The 24,540-nt window shown below is 45.1% G+C and overlaps 2 protein-coding genes across 2 annotated transcripts; one reads left to right on the top strand and one right to left on the bottom strand.

The window, feature by feature from the left end:
- Positions 1-426: 426 nt before the first annotated feature.
- tmed3 (transmembrane p24 trafficking protein 3) lies at positions 427-3,387 on the bottom strand. The gene is made up of 3 exons (XM_080538758.1): positions 3,115-3,387; positions 2,683-2,928; positions 427-1,821 (listed from the first exon to the last, which is right to left on the bottom strand). Exons 1-3 carry the CDS (start codon positions 3,256-3,258, stop codon positions 1,588-1,590), a joined length of 624 nt encoding a protein of 207 aa, XP_080394884.1. The 5' UTR covers positions 3,259-3,387; the 3' UTR covers positions 427-1,587.
- Positions 3,388-3,818: 431 nt separating this feature from the next.
- On the top strand, positions 3,819-11,952 carry LOC308164876 (retinol dehydrogenase 13). The gene is made up of 7 exons (XM_080538930.1): positions 3,819-4,059; positions 5,107-5,247; positions 5,672-5,863; positions 6,239-6,400; positions 6,795-6,911; positions 7,491-7,695; positions 10,994-11,952. Exons 1-7 carry the CDS (start codon positions 3,984-3,986, stop codon positions 11,088-11,090), a joined length of 990 nt encoding a protein of 329 aa, XP_080395056.1. The 5' UTR covers positions 3,819-3,983; the 3' UTR covers positions 11,091-11,952.
- Positions 11,953-24,540: the final 12,588 nt, after the last annotated feature.

Here is a 24,540-nt window from a genome sequence, read left to right as displayed (position 1 = left end):
ACCCAATTTAGATCCTCTTTAATAGTGATAAAGGTTGATTTGATATCAACCTATTGATTTTGACAAACCAAGCAACTGCTGCCACCTGCTGGACTGTTAAAGGAACTACACTGAAAGACACCTAACGTGATTTTCAATGGAAAGAAGACACTATTGATCCCCGAGGGGAAATTATCATCCCTCCCAGGCACAGGGTCAGCCCTCGACAGGCACCCCTGGAGCAGTTAGGGTTTAAGTGTCTTGCTCAAGGGCACAACGGCAGTGGTAGGATACCTTCGATGTGATGCCAGCAACCCTCAGACGACAAGATTAAATGTTCATTTGCGATGTGATGATGACATAAAAAGGCAGAGGCCTATCACAAGCACAGCGCTGGGACTGGAGGAATGTTAACCTCGTCCCAAGGCTCGAGGCGAGAATGATTAGGCCGTAAGGAGATTCTTGGAGAAAGCTGAAGTCAATGTCGCAGTAAATCAATGAAACACTTCCACCCACTCTCCCAACACTCACCTGCTCTCTCACAAAAAGACAGTCAGACAGACACAGAAGGTTTCACTAAACAAAATAGTTTACTTCTGATTCTTTTTTGAAAAATGATTTCAGTCATTTCATTAGCCATGGATGGATTATTGCAAACATCGAACATTCAAGATCCACACTTACAACCACACTCAGCAACAGACTAGAACAATGTAACAGCAAACAAAAGCAATATCCTCTTTATCAACGTGAATTACAAATATAAATCCATCTGGCAAAAACTGGCAATTTAATTGCACAAATCCATTTAAGGCGCACACGTGTGTGTGTGTGTGTGTGTACGTGTTTGTGTGACGGACGGAGGGTTCCGGACAACATTTCTGCACATAAGATAAATTAACAACCACAACATTAAAACGATAGGCGTAGTGTTTCATTCTTTGGTTACTAAACATGTGCCGTTATTTTTCACTGTAAATTACTGTAAACTATCGTCACGATAAAGGCAGAATGGTGAACCTGGACACTCCTAGACAGTGTGACGGTTACACTAACGCCTCATTACATCAAACTGACATCAACTCAACTGCCACTCAGGTATTCTCACATCACTGTGTTCACCGTATCGTGAGCTTAGAATTATAAGGTTCTATCTCCGTTTAGGGTAGTTCAGAGATATTGAGCGTCAAAGGTTTTACATGCCATTAGCCTATGTTCTGTGAGATGGAACGTTTGTATTTTATGAACTCAAAAATGTCAATATTTTAAAAAATAACACCACACAGGCATTAATAAACACCTAATGGATCAGATAACATGACAAAAATGGAGATAGAACCGTATAATTCCAACGTCACGGTATGTCTATGGGGACACAGAGACGATGACAGTCTTAGACCCCGATGGCCCCATGGTGACATAACGTGTTCGTGCGTTCGTAAATTCGCTCTTAGAGAGCGCCGCCGGAGCGCACACTCACTGGGTTCAGCGTCATAAAGGGGACCGACCAATTGTGATTGGACAAGAGGCCAGACTCCCATGAGTGTTGATTTCCAGATTTTCCACAGCGCGAATTTACGAACGCAGCCACAGTGTGTTTTATCAGGCTTAAGTGCCGACTGACACGCTGCCTTTCTTGTCGCTGAAGAAGCTCCTGAGCATCAGGACCTGGCCGATGCTGACGGCGAAGAGGATCATGGTCTCTCCGATGGACCAGAAGGACACGCGCTCGTGGAGGTCCTCGGCCCGGATGCGGTCCTGCGCCTCCCGCAGCCGGTACCACGTCTGGGACTCCGTCACCACCTTCAGGATCTCGTGGATGGAGAGGCAAGCGGACTCCATCTGGAAGATGCGGACACGGAGACAAGAAAAGAGACGTTTGATTGATGTCTGAGGTGTTAGAGGTGTTATATCGATCTCGTGGATGGAGAGGCAAGCGGACTTCATCTGAAAGACGACACGGAGACGAAGAAGAAGAGAGACTGTTTGAGGGGCGCTTGGTGGCGTTTACCGGTTACCGGTTAAATTCTGGCCGCGGCGGACATATCCTTCTCTCTCTCAGCCATCCTTCCTGTCAAATCTCTACTGTCTCTATTGCAATAAAAAGAAAAAAATATGAGTGGGACTGCCCCACTCAGAAAAAAATATTAAAGAAAAGAAAAGAGACTGTTTGATGTATGAGATGGTAGGTGTGTTATATCGGTTTATTAAAATCTTTCAATATTGCAAACCAAAACATTTTTTTTGCTCTAGGCACAGGGTCAGCCATAGTCAGCGGCGCCCCAATCAGGGGGTTAATCAGGCGGCACCTTAGATATGATGCCGGCAACCCTGCAGTCACCAGCTCACACGCAGCTCCCTCCTTCTGAGGCGGAGAGCGAACCAGTGTGTGTAGGTCTCCGCCCTGATAGTAGGTGTGGCTATACCTGAAGCCAACAATCTAGGCTTCCGTTTTATCAGACATGGATCCCTGTAGTGATCTACGGCGTGCTCCTGGAGGAGCTCACCTGGATGGGCTCACCTGGATGAGTTTACCTGGATGGGCTCATCTGGATGGGCTCACCTGGATGGGCTCACCTGGATGGGCTCACCTGGAGGACCTTACCTGGATGGGCTCACCTGGATGGGCTCACCTGGATGGGCTCACCTGGAGGACCTTACCTGGATGGGCTCACCTGGATGGGCTCACCTGGAGGACCTTACCTGAGTGAGCGCCGTGGCTCTGTTCATGTCGGGCAGTAGCGGCCTCTCCTCCCCCGCTCGGAAGTCCAGGTACACCGTTTTATGAGAGAAGGTGGAGAACTCGTTGCTGAAGCAGACCTTGTAGTGCCCTTTCATTGTTGTGGTGTGAGAGAAGCTGTCATACTGCTTCTTCCTCTCCTGATACAGGAGATTGTTCAGTGGATCTGTTACGAAACAGTCCACATCATAGTTTCCTCCAGCAATCACCTGGAATGAGAGAGAAGGTAGATATCAGGATAGATATGATTATGATTATTATTATTATTACTAGCCTATAGATATCAATGTCATCCCGTGTGAAGGGGACGAGGTGCATGTATCTGGAATAATGTTTAAAAAGGAATTACACATGTATGTAGGCCTATTTATGTATTAAAACACGAAATAACTTACCTGGAAGTCTATGTCAAACCTCACATCGTTGTCAAGTTCCTCGAAGAAGCATTGCTTCTCGTTGTCAGGTAACTCAAACGTCAGCTCAGTGGAGAACACCAGGGTTAGGTGCAGGAACAAAGTGCACAGTCCGAGGGGACGCATGATCAAATGGTCCTGGAGGCCAGAGAAAGGAGATGTGTCTATGTGACTAACTAACTCAGGCTATGACCGTAGGCACTTCATGAATGTTGATGCCTGACTGCATGGGGAAAAAAGTTTACAAAGAGACAATTCGCCACCACAACTGACGTGGCACGGATATATACTTCCGGGTCACCTTTTGACAGAGAAGCAATATTTACACAAAACATTACACAATAATAATAATAATTTATGAATGCATCATGTTTGCTTAGAGTCTATTTTAAAAACATTGTTCTATGTAAAGGAGCCGTCAGAGAACTCGCCCGTTGAAAATAAAAAGAATAAGCTGTCGCCTCTATTTTGCGACAGAGGATGCGTTCGTAAAATATGCTCCGAGAGCGCCGGAGCGCACACTGGGTTCAACGTTATAAAGAGACCAAGTCATTTGATTGGACAAGAGGCATTCCATGAGTGCTGATCAGATTTCCAGACCGACTTTTCGAACGCAGCCTTAGTTACGTCATGGTTCTATTAGAACGGCGTTGTTACATGTTATCCCGTGTCTCCGAATTAACTTTGTTACTTTGTGGCATTCAGCCTCTGAACTGGTCCAAAGCAGGGTGACGCCCAAGGATAGAAAAGCAATTGAAACGAGTAGTGTGTCTGGACTCTGCAAGTTGATTTATTTATTTTTGCCTATTTTTGGGTGGATTTTCACTTTGATCCCCAGCATATTAAACATCATGCAGAATTACGCCAAAGACGTGAAGCAGTGTATGGATGAGCATGCCGTGGGGCTCACCGTGGTCCTGGTCACAGGTGAGCTTATATTATTATTATATTATATTATATTAGGCTACAGCGGTTTGTGTCATTACAGTTCTATAGACAGGCCTATGCATGGATGCTTTGCTTTCATACAATGTTTGACCAAAGTAAAAAAAAAACTGTTATCATTAGAGTGAAGACAGATCCATCATCCATCTGTTTACAGGTTGTTGGAAAAGCAACAGTCATGTAATTTATAACAACAGGTTGTTATAACAACTATAATACTCAGTGGTAATGTCCTGAATTTATATACTAGTATTTATACACTAGTCTCTAATTATACATCTTACATATGCTACATACCTCAAGACCTATTGCCCTTGTTCTGTAGGGGAACCAATGTTTACATTTGTTGTCCTACAGCCTCAGGCAAGGAAAAATTAGAGAAGTAAACACATACTTTATACAACAGTTCTACATATTATTATATGTATAATAATAATAATAATAATAATAATAACTTTATTTGTATAGCACTTTACAACTATTTCAATTTAAAAACACACCATTTCGCAGCACAAATACAATAGGTAAAAACAACAATTTCAAACAAAACTATACTGTAATACACTGTATTACATCACTGTATACAGTAGGCTACTCAAGTTGTAAAAGAAAATCAGGGGGGATGATAGATTTTATCATGGGAAAATGTAGCATCCCCACAGCGTCAGTGACTTGGTAAAAATGTCATTGCATATGTGCGCCCACAGTATTTGACTGAATATGCGCAAAACTAAATGTTGAAATAGCAGTAATACCACGTTCATTGATAAAATGACATAAGGGATGGAAAGGGGGGATGGCAGTTTTAGAACATCCCCCCTCAACTCGAGTGCTGACTGTATAACTACACTGTAATACCTTTCACTGTGTACATTATCATGTATTTTGCACTATGCACACTATCTTGTTAAATGCCACACTACATTTTGTTGTTTCAGTACTTCAGTACATAGCACTCTGTGCTATGGCAATAACATTTAATCCAATCTAATCTTATCTAATGTAATCTAAAAACGGTTTCTCTGTCAGGAGTGGGTATTTTCGCCCTGCGCAGATGGATGGCCGGGGCTGTGTGCCGGAGCAAGGCCAGACTGGATGGGAAGACGGTCCTGATAACGGGAGCGAACACTGGCATTGGGAAGGAGACAGCCCTGGACATGGCCAACAGGGGTGAGGGATGAACGGACATCCTTCAAACTGGCACTGCACTGCACTCACTCACTCAGACCTTGACACTCCAGTCAGAAGTGACAGTTAGGCTATTTAAAAGACAACTGTGTGTGTGTGTGTGTGTGTGTGTGTGTGTGTGTGTCTGTCTGCCTGTGTGTGTGTGTGTGTGTGTGTCTGTCTGCCTGTGTGTGTGTGTGTGTGTGTGTCTGTCTGTGTCTGTCTGTCTGCCTGTGTGTGTGTGCATGTGTGTGTGTGTCTGCGTCTGTCTGTCTGTGTGTGTAAATGCGTATGTGTGCGTGCATATCTGTCTGTGTATGTGTGTGTGTGTCTGTCTGTCTGCCTGCCTGCCTGCCTGCCTGTGTGTGTGTGTGCGTATGTGTATGTCTGTCCGTGTGTGTGTGTGTGTGTGTGTGTGTGTGTGCAGGTGCCAGGGTGATCCTGGCCTGCAGGGACATGACCCGGGCCAACGCGGCGGCGGAGGAGATCCGGAGGCGGAGTGGGAACGGCAACGTGGTGGTGGAGCGTCTGGACCTGGCCTCGCTGCAGTCTGTCAGGGACACGGCCAAACACCTGCAGGACACGGAGACACGGCTGGACATCCTCATCAACAACGCAGGTGTGACCCTATCCTGTCCTACACTGAGACCTTGACCTTCCCCGACTCTGTAGAAACTGGAAGCCTTTAACTTGTATTATTTCTTTTTCTTTTAGTTAGTTGACTAGCGAGTATGTCATTGATTTCCAACAACGCTGAAATGTGTTTACATTTTTCAAAATAAAAGTCTGAACTTTAAATCGGATGCCGACTTGCGGACCAATATTGATCAGACCGTGTCACATTTTAACCTGGAAAAGTCTCATTGAGGTTAGAAATCTCTTTTACAAGAGCGTCCTGGCCAAGAGAGGCAGACATAAAAAAACTAATAACAATTTACAATGAAAATAATGAATAAAGTACACAATGTAATCTGTTATGACATGTTCCTCTCAGGGATCATGATGTGTCCCAAATGGACGACGGAGGACGGCTTTGAGATGCAGCTGGGTGTGAACCACTTGGGCCACTTCCTGTTTACCAACCTGCTGCTGGACCTGCTGAGGAAGTCGACGCCCAGCCGCATCGTCAACGTGTCCAGTCTGGCCCACGAGAAGGGTAGACGGCTCTCTGAGAATGTTATGCTTATCTGGGCATTGATAGATAGATATAGATAGATGGATGGATGGGTGGGTGGGTAGGTGGGTGGGTGCGTGGGTAGGTAGATAGATAGATAGATAGATAGATAGATACAGTAGATCGATAGATGGGTGGGTGGGTAGGTAGATAGATAGATAGATAGGTACCACAAACAACAACAACTAAATAAAGTGACAGTTGAATAATAAAATACAAAATAAAAGAAAGATAGACCTAAGAGACATCTGAAAACCTTAGGATTTAACATCCTCCAGCCTGACTCTGATCACCCCGAGCCATTGGTTTCCTCTTATGAAACATTCTTTCAGTTCTACCTGAACTTGTTTGATCAAACGACTGCTGTTTTCCACAGGCAAGATCCATTTTGATGACATCAGCTTTGACAAAGACTACGACCCCATGGTCAGCTACAGGCAAAGCAAGTTGGCGAACGTCCTCTTCAGCAGAGAGCTAGCAGCCAGACTGGAAGGTACAGTAGTGGATGGGGACTTCCTGTATATGTCCTGATGCATTATAATGGGCCGGTTTCACAGACAAGGTCTGAGCCTAGTCCTGGACTAAATCACACCTTTAATGTAAAATCTCCATTGAAGATGCTTTTTAATCTAGGATTAGGCTTAAGCCTTATCTGTGAAACTAGCCCCAGATATATCATATCATCAGTCTCTTGCCTTTGGGTTGGTTTCCCAGACAAAGGTTAAGTCTGGTCCTGGAATAAATGTGTTAATTCGTTTCTTTTAAATGTGTTAATTTAAATCACCCTTTCAGTGGGCACACTTTGAAAAAACGCTTTTTAATCTAGGTTCAGGTAGTCAGCCCTACTGTGCTGATTTACATTTACATTTCTGGCAATTAGCAGACGCCTACGTATATCCAAAGCAGGCTTACAACAAATACTGTACATTTGTCTAAGTACGCGAATCATCTATCCATCAGTCATCGTAAGAAATAGTAATCTATGCCAAAACCAGGGGCCATTGGCTGCTACAATGCTAAAACAAATCAATTAAATGTATTTATAGTTTGTCCTTCTGCTGTCCTGTGCCAGGCAGCGGGGTGAGGGTGTACAGCCTCCACCCAGGGGTGATCCGTACGGAGCTGGGCCGCTACTTCTTCCCCACCATGGCCCTGTGGAAGAGGGTGCTCTCCGCCCCCTTCATCTGGATGATCAAGACCCCCTGGCAGGGGGCCCAGACCTCCATCTACTGCGCTGTGGACGAGAGCCAGGCCACCGCCTCAGGCCTCTACTACAGGTCAGGAACCATAGAATAATATAATATACCACCGCCTCAGACCTCTACTAGAGGTCAGGAACTATAAAATAATATAATATACCAACGCCTCAGGCCCCTACTACAGGTCAGGAACTATAGAATTACATAATATACCAACACCTCAGGCCTCTACTACAGGTCAGGAACTATAGAATAACATAATATACCAACGCCTCAGGCCCCTACTACAGGTCAGTAACTATAGAATAACATAATATACCAACGCCTCAGGCCTCTACTACAGGTCAGGAACTATAGAATAATATAATATACCAACGCCTCAGACCTCTACTACAGGTCAGGAACTATAGAATAACATAATATACCAACGCCACAGGCCTCTACTACAGGTCAGGAACCATAGAATAATATAATATACCAACGCCTCAGGCCCCTACTACAGGTCAGGAACCATAGAATAACATAATATACCAACGCCTCAGGCCCCTACTACAGGTCAGGAACTATAGAATAACATAATATACCAACACCTCAGGCCCCTACTACAGGTCAGTAACTATAGAATAACATAATATACCAACGCCTCAGGCCTCTACTACAGGTCAGTAACTATAGAATGACATAATATACCAACGCCTCAGACCTCTACTACAGGTCAGGAACTATAGAATAACATAATATACCACCGCCTCAGACCTCTACTACAGGTCAGGAACTATAGAATAACATAATATACCACCGCCTCAGACCTCTACTACAGGTCAGGAACTATAGAATAACATAATATACCAACGCCTCAGACCTCTACTACAGGTCAGTAACTATAGAATAATATAATATACCAACGCCACAGGCCTCTACTACAGGTCAGTAACTATAGAATAATATAATATACCACCGCCTCAGGCCTCTACTACAGGTCAGGAACTATAGAATAATATAATATACCAACGCCACAGGCCTCTACTACAGGTCAGTAACTATAGAATAATATAATATACCAACGCCTCAGGCCTCTACTACAGGTCAGTAACTATAGAATAATATAATATACCAACGCCACAGGCCTCTACTACAGGTCAGGAACTATAGAATAACATAATATACCAACGCCTCAGGCCTCTACTACAGGTCAGGAACTATAGAATAACATAATATACCAACGCCACAGGCCTCTACTACAGGTCAGGAACTATAGAATAACATAATATACCACCGCCTCAGGCCTCTACTACAGGTCAGGAACTATAGAATAACATAATATACCACCGCCTCAGGCCTCTACTACAGGTCAGGAACTATAGAATAACATAATATACCAACACCTCAGACCCCTACTACAGGTCAGGAACTATAGAATAACATAATATACCAACGCCTCAGGCCTCTACTACAGGTCAGGAACTATAGAATAACATAATATACCAACGCCTCAGGCCTCTACTACAGGTCAGGAACTATAGAATAATATAATATACCAACGCCTCAGACCTCTACTACAGGTCAGGAACTATAGAATAACATAATATACCCCTGCCTCAGGCCTCTACTACAGGTCAGGAACTATAGAATAACATAATATACCAACGCCTCAGGCCTCTACTAGAGGTCAGGAACTATAGAATAACATAATATACCAACGCCTCAGGCCTCTACTACAGGTCAGGAACTATAGAATAACATAATATACCACCGCCTCAGGCCCCTACTACAGGTCAGGAACTATAGAATAACATAATATACCAACGCCTCAGGCCTCTACTACAGGTCAGGAACTATAGAATAACATACTATACCACCGCCTCAGACCTCTACTACAGGTCAGGAACTATAGAATAACATAATATACCAACGCCTCAGGCCTCTACTACAGGTCAGGAACTATAGAATAACATAATATACCACCACCTCAGGCCTCTACTACAGGTCAGGAACTATAGAATAACATAATATACCACCACCTCAGGCCTCTACTACAGGTCAGGAACTATAGAATAATATAATATACCAACGCCACAGGCCCCTACTACAGGTCAGGAACTATAGAATAACATAATATACCCAGTGGGTAACTAAAACATTTTGGTCACAAGGAGGTACACCATTTATGAAAACAAGTATTTCCAAGGCACACCTTTCTTTACATAATGGGCCGGTTTCATAGACAAGGCTTAAGCCTAGTACTGGACTAACTCACACTTTCAATGTAAAATCTCCATCGAAGATGCTTTTTAGTCTAGGATTAGGCTTAAGCCTTGTCTATGAAACCTACCCAATATGTATTACAGCTGTGTAAATCATCATAAATAAGACTTTTTTATGTGCGTTTCCAAGGCACACCTCAAGTATTTCCACGGCACACCTTGCTTTACATTATGATTATAGTTATGTAAATCATCATAAATAAAGTTTTTTATGTGCTTTTCCAAGAGACACCTCGCCAGCGCCCAAGGCACACCAGTGTGCGACAGCACATAATATTATAATAATATACGCCGTTTAGCTGACACTTTTATCCAAAGCGACTTACATTGCAGTGAGTGTCAGTATGGTATCAGCGGAATTGAACCCACAGAGAAGCACACGTCTGGTAGGAGGGAACGCATCACAGTGGATCTGTGGAAAGGTATATTTAAAAAAATTAAAAAATAATTTGGCGTGGTGACAGTCCCACTCTCGTATCTTTCAGTTTTTGTATTGGACAGAGACAGTAGAGAAAGACAGGAAGGAAGGAGGGGAGGGTAGGTCAGCAGGGCCCATTCTGACCCATGCCGATATGGGCATGTATGTGTGCACTGTAGGCCATGGTGCCAGACCACTGGACCACCGCAGGCCACACCATTGGCCATTTTGTTGTTCTGAAATGTCACTGAGCAACCGAGTTGCGATGGTAAACTCACTCCTCAAGTTCAAACACGCCCACCCTCGCTTTCGAATGACTGGCTTTTTCTATAGCGTAGCTGGTTTACATCGGGTATTTGAGGAGATGTTACATTTACATTTTTGGCAGACATTTATCATAATTTTAATCATCTATCCGTCAGTCATCATAAGACAAAAGTCATCTATGCTATGACCAGGGGCTGTTGTCAGTCACAATGTTAGTCTTGACTTTAAAAACAAGATTAAAGTGAACTACTGAGTCTAGAGAACAGGCCTCGCCGCTCAGCTCCAGATGTGTGTCACACGCGTTGTCATGCCAGAGGTCGCGACTTTGAAACTCGATCATAGCAAGTCGGATTGCGGGGGGGTGACTGTTAGCAACAGCTTGCTGTTTTGTTTCGCTAACACGGCTCTGTCCTGTGTACCCCGACAGCGACTGCGCCCCTAAAGAAGCGGCCCCCCAGGCCCGGGACGACGAGGCCGCCAAGAGGCTCTGGGACCTCAGTGCCTCCATGGTGGGCCTGGCCTGATGACGGGGCGCCCCCACCCCCTGCTGGAGCTACCCCACTACGCACCCTGCTGTTGCTACGGCTACCCTCGTTCGCTAACCCGTGACCCTGTAAGCGACTACAACAGTGCATTTCCACCATATTGGATGTTAGATGTTCCACCATATTACTTACACTCCCGTCCCGATCCTGATAGGTCTTAAAATAAGTGTCTAGGGGGATGATGTGTGGTTTATGTTTCATACCGTATTAGTAGTACAATATGTTATTGTTGTTTTGCAGTGGATGTTAACTTGAATGTCGTGTTAAAGTGTTACCCTTACTGACGACTGCTACACGTTTATATTGCTGTGCACTTTAACCTTTAAACATGATTCTCTGTCCCGATACAGTGAGCTGTTAATGTTGTCGACCCAAATGACCTTAGACGATGATGCGTGTGTGGGATGTTACTGAGAAGATGTAGTGGTTACTAAAGAAGGCATTTAGTAGGTGATTGTTTCATTCGGAGCCTTAATGAGAGGATGCACAAAGCTGAAGTTGTTCATATATTTTTAAGGAAATATTTTAAAAGCTTTGTCACATTCATTGTAATTCTAATATATAATACATCATTATAAATATGATGGATTTTATAAAATACATGGACCATAATGATTAGTTTGCTGTGTCTTCGATTCCTCATTATTATATTTGGCAACAGCTCAGATTCGGGGAGGTGGATTGTAGACTACATTAGTACATGCTCCGTTAAACGTGTGTTATACATGTCTTTGTCATATGTCAGCATTTCCAATTTAGCAATATCTGCCCACAGTGATGCACTAGAGGTAGATTCAGCACTTTATTGCAACCATCTCCTACTTTGAAGTAACCAAATCATTATTCACCACATGTTTCTTTATTCAGGTTGATTATTTTCATTTAAATACAACTATACAAAAACTAAATAAAGTCTATTCAGTGAAATGACTTGACTACTTTTGTTGTTCTGTACATCGGTTTTGTGACTGATCTGTTTGAACAACATATGAAATGTGAAAAGATGATTATGAATGTTGAATTTGAGAAACAATGAGAAACCAAAAAGATAAGTTAGTTCCCTCTTCTGTTGAGAGTAGTCACTGCACCCTGACCCACTTATGACAAAACAAAATGTTCCAGACCATTTCCATTATATTAAATCCAACCTAATGGTCTTTAAAAAGCATGAAACACTGTAGCTTGTCATTTGATGAGAATATGTTTTATTAGATCATAGCACTATAAAGTATTACCATTTGTATTTATTTAATCTTTCTTTATACAGAGAAACGCATTGAGACCAATGCCTCTTTTGCAGGTGTACTCAGTCCACAATATTTACACAATAACAAAACACAACACAGTTCAAAACAGAAATCAATACATCATATAAAACCACAATATATTAGGAGAAACAATCACATCTTTCACCAAGGAGGTCCTCAGTTAACACCGTAAATAGCCCAAGCGGCACCTGAACATCCAACTGACAAATGTTTCTGTAGATTTGAAATTCGGTGGAGACCTGGGGAGCCAACCCTGAGAACAGGTTAGGTAATTTATGTTATTAAATTGTAATAATGAGGTTAGGAGTATCACATTTTTATTATCTCTAGTGACTTATAATTATAGCACAGATACATAAATTATCTTATTAAGTAAACATATTTGTGGGTTTGGAAGTCACTGCGTTTTGCATAAGTAGAGATAATGACTTACCCCTGGTTACATAATGCATGTAGAGCTCTCACACTAGTCTCAGGTGATAATGGTTTACAGTCTGTCAATCATGCGTTGTCATTTTGGACATGTTCTCTCAAACTCACCTACTAACATACATTTGAAGAAAATAGGTCAGTCTGAATAGCCTGAAAGAATCAGTTTCTTACTGTTTTAGTATTTAAATACTAACTGCTTTTTACGCGAGACATTTGTTTAAATGTCTCACATAAAATGTCAAAAACCTGTTGAATAGCCAACATTTAAAAAAACTGAAACAAACTAAGTTCTTAGGGTTAGACAGATTCATCTATCGATCAAGATGTTTTGTTGGCTACTTGTGAGAAAGTAAAGCAAAAAAAAAATCTAAACTAATTGTTAAACACATTTACAATGATCTAAAATCAGACAAGTCTTTTATCTCCTCAGAGTATATTCTGAGGGAAAAATCCAATGTAAACACCTTGACACCGTGTTACATCATGCTACATGAAAAAAGGTGTAATCTAGAACCAATAGTTCTTATCCCTGAAGGAGAACCCTTTTACATACCTTTTTATTTGGCTATAGCTTATTGGTTCTAGACAACACCTTCTATGCTGCTGTATGTGTATGAATAAAACAAATGTTTGCACACCTGAGTGTACATCTGAAACTATCTTTAGGCTAACAAACCGCTGGGGGCCGTCTATGACACAGCTATCCACACAAGCTCTCCAGAAGGGAGTATGCAAAAAAAACGCTAGCGTTCGCTAAACTCCTACTCCTTTCTCTCTCTCTCTCTCTCTCTCTCTGTCTCAGACCATTTTTTTTTCTGAGTGGGGCAGTGGGGCCCACTCCTATTTTTCTTTTTATTACGATCGAGACAGTAGAGATTTGACAGGAAGGATGGGTGAGAGAGAGAGAGAGAGAGAGAGAGAGAGAGAGAGAGAGAGAGAGAGAGAGAGAGAGAGAGAGAGAGAGAGAGAAGGCATGACTTGCAGGATATGTCCGCGGCCGGAATCGAACCGGGAACCCTGCGGTTACACGGTCGATGGTTAATGCATTTCGCCACCAAGCGCCCCCTCGGACCCCATTTCTGACTGCGCTGCTGCTGTCGTTAATGTCAGACGCAGGCACTAGTGCTACCTAAACGCCTACTACCCCCTTTCTCTGTCTCTCTTTCTCTGTCTCTCTTTCTCTGTCTCTCTTTCACTGTGCTGCTGCTGCTGCTGTCGTCCCGGTGACCTGTCGTCATGGTGACCTGTCGTTAATGTCAGACACATGCCCTTATCAGTTCTCCGTCCAACGGATACGGAATCGACAGCTGGGCTGGAAAAGTGATAAGGAGATGTGAGCGACCATAGTGTCATCAGAACAACAACCATACCGCCGCCGCTAGCAGAGGACAACCGCAACTAGCAACTCTGGGAGACTGACTGACTACTCAAAGTCTAAGTCCGTCCCGTCCCCCCGTCCCCCCCTCCCACACACACACACTTGCACAAAAGCCAGTTTGAACTTTCACGTGCCCTCCTATCCGTTGCCTAACACCATGAGTCCATCTGTAGGATCACAGTCCACAGAAGTCCAGTCCTAACAACAACAACCAGAAAGATGGAAAAATATAATGAAAAGAAAATATTTTTGTTAAAAAAAAGGCTTTTCCCAAGTTGCTTTTTCATACCAGTCCTACCAGGTCCATGTCCAAGAATGTGTTCAACAGCCAGAGGCAGAGAGAGAGCAGAGAGAGAGGGCAGAGGGGCTTCAAAAATCTTCATTTTCTTGGATCCTTCTCTCTCTCTCCGGTGTCAGTTGGGTTGCCCAGCCTGCGGTGCGTCGGTTGGTCGGTTGGTCCCGGTACGCCAGTAAGCCCTCACTCTTTGACTGCCGACAAACTTTTGAGACACACCCCATTGATGAGTTTTATTTCACTGCAGCCCCGCCTGGCTCCGACAGATTCCTCGGCTCCCATTGGTCCAAATTCTGAACTCACCATACCTGCCCCCCGGGGCCTGTGGACGGGAGCCAAATAGTTCCCTCGGCTGTCAATCACGGGGGGATCAGCCAATCGGAGGGAGAGATAGCCAGGCCTGTGGCAGCCCTGTGTTCCGTACAGGTGTGGCTGAGAAGCACATTCCAATATGCACATACCTGTCAGCTCCGCTGGCATTCTGCTGCTCCTGGACAGAGAGAGAGATTTACCTTTGGGAACTTGTGTCTCGTTGTTTGTTTCATATGGGGGCCTGTGTTTAAAAAAGGGAGTTTGGTAGATTCACTGGTTTCATGAATGTATGATGTATGAATCAGACATTTCTGACTAGTAGCCAATACCAGCGGCAATACTTGAAACCATTTTTTTTCTGTGATCTGGTTCTACCAATCTCTTCATCCAAATATGCGGTGTTGCATCATATCCACATGTGCTCGATGACAACTTTGTACGATGTTTCCCCGCCTGATGAGGGAACACACGTTGACTGAGGGACCGCATTCATTTTGATGTCACAAACTCGGTGCTGAGTGATAAGTTTCACGTTTCAAGTTTCAAGTTGTATTGTTACGTCACCTTAGTGTAAGAGAGTAACATTCTTAGGCTTCGGTTCCTGACATTGCAGCACAAGACAATGAGGCAATAGGCATAATTCAAGATAAAAAAAAGTGACAATAGTACAGGACACAAGTGACAAATAAGACAGGAAACAGTTAGCAATATCCAGACAATTTGCAGACAATAACGTTTGTGTTCACTGGCTGCTTAAGACTCACTTTTATTCCACCCCAAAATGCCTACCCCTAACCCTAACCCTAACCCTCCTATCATGCACCTTCCAGGACGGAAATCTGTAGTTGTCAGCCAACTGCTTTATTATTGTAATTAGACCGTAAGGAATACTTTTATTCCCCCAACACATGTTTGCACATGTAAAGTGTATTTCTATGTTTCTGAACATACTGTTCTGTGGGCCTTTTTCACTTCGTATCTAACCAGGGCCCAGTTGTTGAAAATGTGGATGATCCTGATTCTTTTTTGCTATCCAGGATCAGATCGAGCAAGCTGGCTGTTTTTGTATTGGGGGAAATCTGAAATTCTTTTATTAGGAATAACTTATTGAGATGTGCTATCTTGTTTTTCGAGGGGGTCCCAGAAATAAATCAGCCAGCTCGAAAGGTTTTGAACGACTGGGCCCAGGAGACAGAAACAGACACCCATGCTCAGTCCCGGTGTGTGTGTGTGTGTGTGTGTGTGTGTGTGTGTGTGTACAACCACCTTCACACAGGCAGTTAGTGTACAGGTGCATGCAGTGGCATGCGCTATTCCGCCCCTAGCGAAGCTCACCAGATCATCTCCGCCTGGTCGGACCACAAATTAATGAAGTCTGTGAGGCAGAGGAAGTTTTGTTGGCACGCTGGCCATCTATCTGTGTGTGTGTGTGTGTGTGTGTGTGTGTGTGTGTGTGTGTATGTGTACCCGTGTGTGTGTGTCCTCCTCTCTCTCAGAGGTGTCGAGGTGTACAGTGTGTGTGTGTGTGTGTGTGTGTGTGTACCCATGTGTGTATGTGTGTGTGTGTCCTCCTCTCTTTCAGAGGTGTCGAGGTGTACTGTGTGTGTGTGTCCTCTTTTCTGTCTCTGAGTACAGAGGTGCAAGGTGTACAGTGTGTGTGTGTGTGTATGTGCACGCATGTGTGTGTGTTCTCCTCTCTGTCTCTCAGTACAGAGGTGTCAAGGTGTACAGTGTGTGTGTGTGTGTGTGTGTGTGCGTGCACGCATGTGTGCGTCTGTGTGGTTGTGTGCGTGCACGCATGTGTGCGTCTGTGTGGTTGTGTGCGTGCCGTGCACGCATCTGTGTGTGTGTGTATGTGTCTTCCTCTCAGTCTCTGAGTAGAGGTGTCAAGGTGTGCAGTGTGTGTGTGTGTGTGTGTGTGTGTGTGTGTATATGTGTGTGTGTGTGTGTGTGTGTGTGTGTGTAGTGTGTGTGTGTGTGTGTGTGTGCGTGTGTGTGTGTGTGTGTGAGTGTGTGTGTGTGTGTGTGTGTACAGAGGTGTCGAGGTGTGCAGTGTGTGGTGTGCAGTGTGTGCAGTGTGTGTGTGTGTAGTGTGCAGTGTGTGTGTAGTGTGCAGTGTGTGTGTGTGTGTAGTGTGTAGTGTGTGTGTGTGTGTAGTGTGCAGTGTATGTGTGTGTAGTGTGCAGTGTGTGTGTGTGTCTCTGAGTGTGTGTGTGTGTGTGCGTGTAGTGTGTGTGTGTGTGTGTGTGTGTAGTGTGTGTGTGCCGTGTGCAGTGTTTGTGTGTGTGTAGTGTGCAGTGTGTGTGTGTGTGTAGTGTGCAGTGTATGTGTGTGCACTGTGCAGTGTGTGTGTGTGTCTCTGAGTGTGTGTGTGTAGTGTGTGTGTGCAGTGTGCAGTGTGTGTGTGTGTAGTGTGCAGTGTGTGTGTGTGTGTGTGTAGTGTGCAGTGTGTGTGTGTGTAGTGTGCAGTGTGTGTGTGTGTAGTGTGCAGTGTGTGTGTGTGTAGTGTGCAGTGTGTGTGTGTGTGTGTGTGTAGTGTGCAGTGTGTGTGTGTGTAGTGTGCAGTGTGTGTGTGTGTGTGTAGTGTGCAGTGTGTGTGTGTGCCCGGGGCAGGTGAGGGAATGCAGGCTTGCAGCATTCACGGGCCTTCAGTAGCAGCGGTTGCTCCGGTTACCTGTGGACGCGCCTCAGCTTGCAGGGAGACGAACCAGAGCCGCCTCAGTGACTAAGCCCTCCACGGACACCCCGACACAGACTTACAACGGCCCAGGCCGGGGTAGGGCAGCCTGGGTAGAGAAGGGGGGCCACACAGCCTGGCTGGAAGGAAGGACGGACTCACATATGAATCGGAATTAGCCATTTAGAAGACAGCTTTTTAATCCAAAGCGATTTACAATTACGAATTACAGGGACAGGGACATTCCCCACCTGGAGTAACTGAGGGCTGAGTGCCTTACGCAAGGGGCACACTAGTGGTGGTGTTTCAGGTGGGATTTGATGCTCAAGGGCACAACGGCCCAGTGATGGTAGGGACCTTAGATGTGATGGTAGGCACCCCTCCAGTCACCAGCTCACCTCCGGCTCCCTCCTGGGGTGGGGAAGGGTAGGTCATGCTTCATGTCAAGAGGCGCACGAATGTTGTTCTCTGTAGAAAATAGGATCGGATGACAGAGGACAGGTAAGAGAGAGGACAGGAGTGTAATTATCAGGAGTGTAGAAAGAGAGAAATGGAACTGCTCATTTGACAGTGAGCTTATAACGTGTATGAGGGTTGAATGGGGTTGAATTACTAAACCGAATAACAAATAACGTGATAAACCGGAACCTTTTGCAGTGTGTTGTCTTGTCTCCTCTACTACATTTACATCCATGTATGGCATTTAGCATCCGCCTTTATCCAAAGCGTAAGTAAGTGAATCATCTATCCATCAGTCATCGTAAGAAAAAATAATCTATGCTAGTACCAGGGGCCATTGGCAGTCACAATGCTCGAAGAAGGAAGAATTACTACTTCTTTTTTTTTTACTACGAAGGTGGCATCTCTCTGCTACCTCCCTCCCCTCCCTCCCTTTCCCCCCTCCCTCTCGACCCCATAGTTCCGGTCGTGCTTGTTGGGAGAGAGCGGATCAGGAGCGTCCGTGAGAATTCCAGGGCCGCGCCGGGGATTTGCTGACGGCTGCGCAGGGACGCTCGCGGCCCCGGGGCGGGTCCTGTCGCCGGGGATAAAGACTCTGTTGAGTGAGCCCACAGACGGCGGAGGAGGCGCTGACTCAGCTGTCCGCCTGGCTTAGCGCACGCTCACTGCGCTCTGGATACCGGGTGTTCACGTGAGCGCCACCGCCGCGCCCGCCTTCCACCACACAGACTCAACCGTCCACCCCCCCCTATGTGTCTACTATGAACACCTATAGTTGATATACTGTACTGTACCCCAATACCACTGTTAAGTGTTATGGACTAGGCATTTCCACAGATAAAGAAGCCGTACATAGCCTAACTTTCTTTCAGCTTATCACTCACCGTGTTGTGTCATCGTGTGCTGTGTGCTGTGTGGTGTACTAAATATACGTAGGCTATATTAACCTTTTAAATAATTGTATTAACCTTTTAACAACGGCTGGGGATTTCGTGTCAGGTGAACCATCCGATCGGGTGTGATGTGTTGGGTTGTTGGCATTCACTCAAAGCTTTCACATACTGTAGGCCTACTACATGTATTTCTTAACACATACACCCCCGTGAAATACCTGTTGGGTAGAGGAGTTAATCATTTTTTTGGATCAAAGAGGAGAATGTCCTGCGGGGATGGCTGTTCCTCCGGGAGGTTGTGTTGCTCTGTACATGTCTTTTCCTGGATCCTTATCTCAACCGGCCTGCTGTTTTAAACCGTTCAAAGTAGCAGAGAGAGAGAGGATGTTTTTTTTCATGAACAGCAGCACCATGTTTTTACCATTCAGCGTGAAGAATATGAACATGATTATCATCCAAAATGTGATTTGCTTTCATTTGATGTATGGGGGTTTTCCCCCCCCCCCATTCTAAATTAGTTAAAATAGCCCTGCTATGCTAAGGATTGAGGCAAGGCAAGGCCAGTTTATTTGTATAGCACATTACATTTCATACAACAGGGGCAATTCAAAGTGCTTTGCATACAGCATTAAAAAGATACATCAAGAGGAGAATAGTAAACAGAATAAAAAATAAAAGTAAAATGATACACAGTACCAGTCATTTGAATGGGGAAGTGTGTCCAAACTGTTGACTGGTACTGTATGTATATAGATAAACATTTATCAATTCAACTTTATTCGCCATGTGCAGTGCACTAGGAACATGATTTGGTATTCAACCTACATACTAAACAAGCTACAGTACATACAACAACAAGACGACAACACGACAATACTCAACAAGACAAAATACAGTACCAATATGAGTGGATATTATGAATAAATACTGTACAACTAAGTGCAAGAACATGTAAAGTGCAATATAAGGTACAATGATCAGCAATTATTGAGAAGGGCTATGGCTTTACATTAATAAGATAATGTCTTGATGTCTAGGGTAAATAAGGCCCTGGTCTCTCCACAGGGCTGGTGTGAGAGCGGTGGGGAGGAGAGAGAGAGAGAGAGAGAGGGCAGGACCGGAGCCAGCCTAATCCCGTCCCAGCGCAGCTGAGGGACAGAAGATGTTTTAGCAGATCTCCTCTGGTCCGCATGAACGCAGCTGCCTGTCTGATATGCAGAGGAACTCCGGAACTGGATAAAGAGGGACGGGGCAGTGTTTGCTTAGCACCAGACTTTCACACCGACGGGAGGAACTCAACTAAATAATCGGCCACAATGCCGGGGCCGGCGGCGGCGGCAGCGGCCCTTCCTCTAACAATGGCCCGCTAAGACATCACGAAATATCAGGACTGAACCGCCAAGTCAGGCGGAAAGACGCTGAGCGACACCGAGTCAGGCCCGATATGGAAGAGTACTGATGTTTGATACACGTTTAAACACGTTTAAATACTCAGAATCTCTATATTTTTGAAAGTCAAAAGAAAAATATTAGTATTTTAATACTTTTTTTTACGTGTTTTAAAAAAAATCTTCGTAATGTTGATTTTGGGCGTATCAAAAGCTTGCTTTTCTAATGTCTAAAACCTGTAGGGAGGGGACTAACGGCATCTCATTGAAAGTCATTCATGTGGTCTGTAACCGGAAAAAATGCATTGCTCATTTTCTGCCTAAGTGGTCCTGTCCTGCTCTGATTGAATACGATCCGATTTTTATGAACTCAGTCGAGCGGAAGTGTCGTGAGTGACTCCCTGGGACATCAGGCAGAGCACCAAACAGACTGCACAGAGAGAATTACTGTGATTTATACAAATTAAGAAACTACAGAATATTGATTCAACATGCAATTACCACCCTCAGTGTCGTCCCTGCCCGTACATCATTTCCAAAGGCCTTTCTAGCCATTTCAACCTTTTTTAATCAACTTGCTTGATCTGCAAAACTATGCTGACACAGAAAGTAGCATGGTGGTAATGATGGGGTCAGCCCCCCCCCCCCCACCCCACGTTCTAGGAAAACGGTGCCTTACTGTATGTTCATACATACAGCAATGTCTGGTTTAAACATGGGAGAATTATTCGGTGTATGTCTAGAATAAGTACGCAGGTTGTTCCCATGGTTATTATTATTTGTAGAGCATTCTCATGGACTCAAAGCACTGTCATAAATCATGTCATAAATATTAAAATACTACACACACGCACACACACACACACACACACACACACACACACATCGTGGACACGTCGTGTCCAAGCTCCTGGAAAAGGCTGTCCTCAGCCAGCTGTGGCCCTACCTCCAACAGAACAACATCCTGGAGAAGTTTCAGTCTGGCTTCAGACCTGGCCATAGCACTGAGTCGGCACTTTTAAAGGTTTGGAACGACCTCCTCCTCATCGCAGACTCCAGGAAATGTGCTGCCCTGGTCCTCCTGGACCTCAGCGCAGCTTTTGACACTATAGACCACGCCATCCTCCTCGATCGCCTCCAGCTGGAGGTTGGCATCACCGACACCGCTTTGTCGTGGTTTAAGTCCTACCTCAGCAATAGAACCCACGCCATCCACGTAGCAGACAGCTCCTCCAGACAAGCCAACCTCACCTGTGGGGTCCCTCAGGGCTCCATCCTCGGTCCCATCTTGTTCTCCCTCTACATGCTCCCCCTATGTCTAATCCCTCAACGCTACAAGATCTCATTCCACTGCTATGCGGACGACACCCAGCTCTACCTGTCAATCAACACTGACGACCCCGCCGATCTGAAGCGCCTGATGGACTGCCTCCGCGATGTGAAGGAGTGGATGGCCCAGAGCTTCCTACAGCTGAATGAGAGCAAGGGGGAAATCCTCCTCATCGGCAACACCACCGCCATCACTCAGCTCAGCACCAACATGGGAAGCCTGTCCACCCTTGTCAGACCACATGTCAAGAACCTCGGTGTCATCTTTGACTCCGAGCTTAACCTTGACCGACAAGTGAGCTCCGTCGTGAAGGCATGTTTCTACCAACTACGCATCATAGCCAAGATCAAGTCCTTCCTCACCCCCAGCGACCTGAGGAGGGTCGTCCTCATGCTAATCTCATCTAGGCTTGACTACTGAAACTCACTCTATGCTGGTCTTCCTGATAAGACCATCTACCGCCTGCAGCTAGTCCAAAATGCCGCTGCCAGGCTGGTGTCAGGCACCAAAATGAGGGACCACATCTCCCCTGTCCTCATCTCCCTTCACTGGCTCCCAGTGAAGAAGAGAGTGAAGTTCAAAATCTGCACCTTTGTTTTTAAAGCTCTCAACAGTCTCGCCCCACCCTACATCAAGGACCTCCTGGACCAGTCTACCTCCTCAAGGCCCAGACCCAGGCTCAGATCCGACGCCCAACTCAGCCTGAGGGTCCCACGTACCAACCTCAAGAGGATGGGTGACCGTGCCTTTGCGGTGATAGCACCGACCCTGTGGAACGCGTTCCCTTCTGCCATCAAGTTTGCCCCCACTCTGGATTCCTTTAGAGCCAAGTTAAAAACCCACCTCTTCCTAAATGATATTCCCTAAGTCTACTCCCTATTTGTTGTGAATGGTATGCCTGAGATTTACGTTTAAGTCATCTGTGTCTGATTGCTTTCTGTGTTCCTTGTCTTTGTCTTTATCTGTTCCTTTACCCGGGCTGCGCCCCGGGCCGATGTAAAAGTTGGATGGGGGGCGCATTATAAATAAAATTAACATTAACATTAACATTAACACACACACACACACACACACACACACACACACAGCCATTCATTCATTCATTCATTCATTATAATACAAATATAAGAGGACAGTCATACAACATAACATATACAGTATTTACATACAGCCCTGTGCATTAGAAGCCTGTCTGAACAGGTAGGTTTTTAGAAAATACTATTTTCTTTTTCTTTGTTAATTAAAAGAGTCCACACTGCCAGCAGCTGGCAGAGGGACAGCAGGTGAGGCAGCTCTATCACCCAGGGTCTGCTTCTGGGGACAATGACAGCAGTCTTTTTTTTTTAAATACATTTTTAGGGCATTTCTGCTTTTATTGGAATAGAGACAGTAGAGATTGACAGCAAGGATGGGTGAGAGAGAGGAGGATAGAGACAGTAGAGATTGACAGGAAGGATGGGTGAGAGAGAGGAGGATAGAGACAGTAGAGACTGACAGGAAGGATGGGTGAGCGAGAGGAGGATAGAGACAGCAGAGATTGACAGGAAGGATGGGTGAGGGAGAGGAGGGATGACATGCAAGAGATGTCGAGGGTCGGAATCTGAACCAGGAACCTTGCGATGATATGATATGATGCATTAGTGTGCTACGTCACGTACGCGCCGCAGTGACAGCGGTCTTGAGGGGGGAGAAGGAGGGAGGTCACGGAGCGCTCCTCAGCGCGTTATTTCTGGAAAGGCTCCCGGCGTCGTTTGGTTACGTCTCTGTGTGCAGGGGTGTCGCATCAGACGTCGCCGTGGCGATGATGACACAGCTCCTTAGGGAGTTGTAACAGCGTGTCACATCGGCTATTATTAGCCCTCAGACTGGAGCTGTCTGAAATGAACATCAGACCGTGGACAGACTGTCTAACAACAGAAGGTTTTAGTTAGTGCCTTGATGAATCCTCTCCACAGAGGGTTGTGTGTGTGTGTGTGTGTGCGTGTGTGTTTCCATTTCCATTTAGATTTTTGGCATTTAGCAGACGCCTTTATCCAAAGCACAACAAACACATTTGACTAAGAAATTGAATCATCTATCCATCAGTATGTGCGTGTGTGTGTGTGTGTCTCTGTGTGTATGTGTGTGCGTGTGTGTGTGTCTGTGTGTGTGTGTGTGTGTGTGTGTATGTGTGTGTCTGTGTGTGTGTGTGTGTGTGTGTGTAAAAAAAAGTCTAAGTCAGTCTGGCTGCTTAACGTAACAGTGAACTGTCCTCAGGTCGACATTTTGGGCAACATTTTAGATATCGATGAAAACAGGCCTCTGTGACCGACTGGATTGAAACTTGGAGTCAGCTGCATGTCGTAAGAGTGTGTTAACCTTCTGAGATAAAGGCTTCAGGCAAGGTTCCTTGTCAAGTGGAAACCACCTCTGTTCCACCTCCATGCACATCTGGTTCCTGTCCGGCCTGCTTTACAATGTTTCGAGGAAGAGATTTCCCTTTAAATGCCATTTTTTCCCTTTCCTGTCTATCGATAATCTCTCCTTTCATCTCTCCTCCAGTCTCTTCATAAAGTGATCAGTATTTATCTTGGGCACTGCAAAATGTCAGCTCTCAAAAACAAGAAAGAAAAAAGCAATAAAATGGGGGATATATTACTTAAAATAAGTAAAACTATCTGCCAACAGAACAGGAAAACATCACTTGCCAAGATAAAACAAGCAATAGATATCTTAAAACGAGTGCAGTTAGACAAGCTGGGAGAGGAAGTCCATCTCCCCTTAGAGAATGCTCTCACTAATTGTGTGTGTGTGTGTGTGTGTGTGTGTGTGTGTGTGTGTGTGTGTGTGTCTGTGTGTGCGTGTGTGTGTGTCTGTGTGTGCGTGTGTGTGTGTCACTAATTGTGAGATGATGAAAGGCAGTTGTGTGGGAGACGCACAGGGACTCTTCATTTCCCTCCACTCAGGTCTTATAAGGAAACAGGAAATGGATGTCAACTGTCAATCTGAGACGGCTGG

Source organism: Nansenia antarctica (genome assembly GCF_963989245.1).
Source record: "Nansenia antarctica genome assembly, chromosome: 9".
NCBI lineage: Eukaryota > Metazoa > Chordata > Actinopteri > Argentiniformes > Microstomatidae > Nansenia > Nansenia antarctica.
Note: the sequence above shows the minus strand (reverse complement) of the source record. Positions and strands in the feature narration are given on the sequence as shown.

What these genes read in the sequence shown, in the direction of transcription:
- tmed3 (XM_080538758.1), bottom strand. Translation starts at nt 3,258, where the DNA reads ATGCGTCCCCTCGGACTGTGCACTTTGTTCCTGCACCTAACCCTGGTG. An exon ending in GGTTTGACATAGACTTCCAG is followed by an intron (nt 2,929 to 3,114) that starts GTAAGTTATTTC and finishes CTCTCATTCCAG; the next exon opens with GTGATTGCTGGAGGAAACTA. An exon ending in GAGCCACGGCGCTCACTCAG is followed by an intron (nt 1,822 to 2,682) that starts GTAAGGTCCTCC and finishes CGCATCTTCCAG; the next exon opens with ATGGAGTCCGCTTGCCTCTC.
- LOC308164876 (XM_080538930.1), top strand. Translation starts at nt 3,984, where the DNA reads ATGCAGAATTACGCCAAAGACGTGAAGCAGTGTATGGATGAGCATGCC. An exon ending in CACCGTGGTCCTGGTCACAG is followed by an intron (nt 4,060 to 5,106) that starts GTGAGCTTATAT and finishes TTTCTCTGTCAG; the next exon opens with GAGTGGGTATTTTCGCCCTG. An exon ending in CAGTCTGGCCCACGAGAAGG is followed by an intron (nt 6,401 to 6,794) that starts GTAGACGGCTCT and finishes TGTTTTCCACAG; the next exon opens with GCAAGATCCATTTTGATGAC.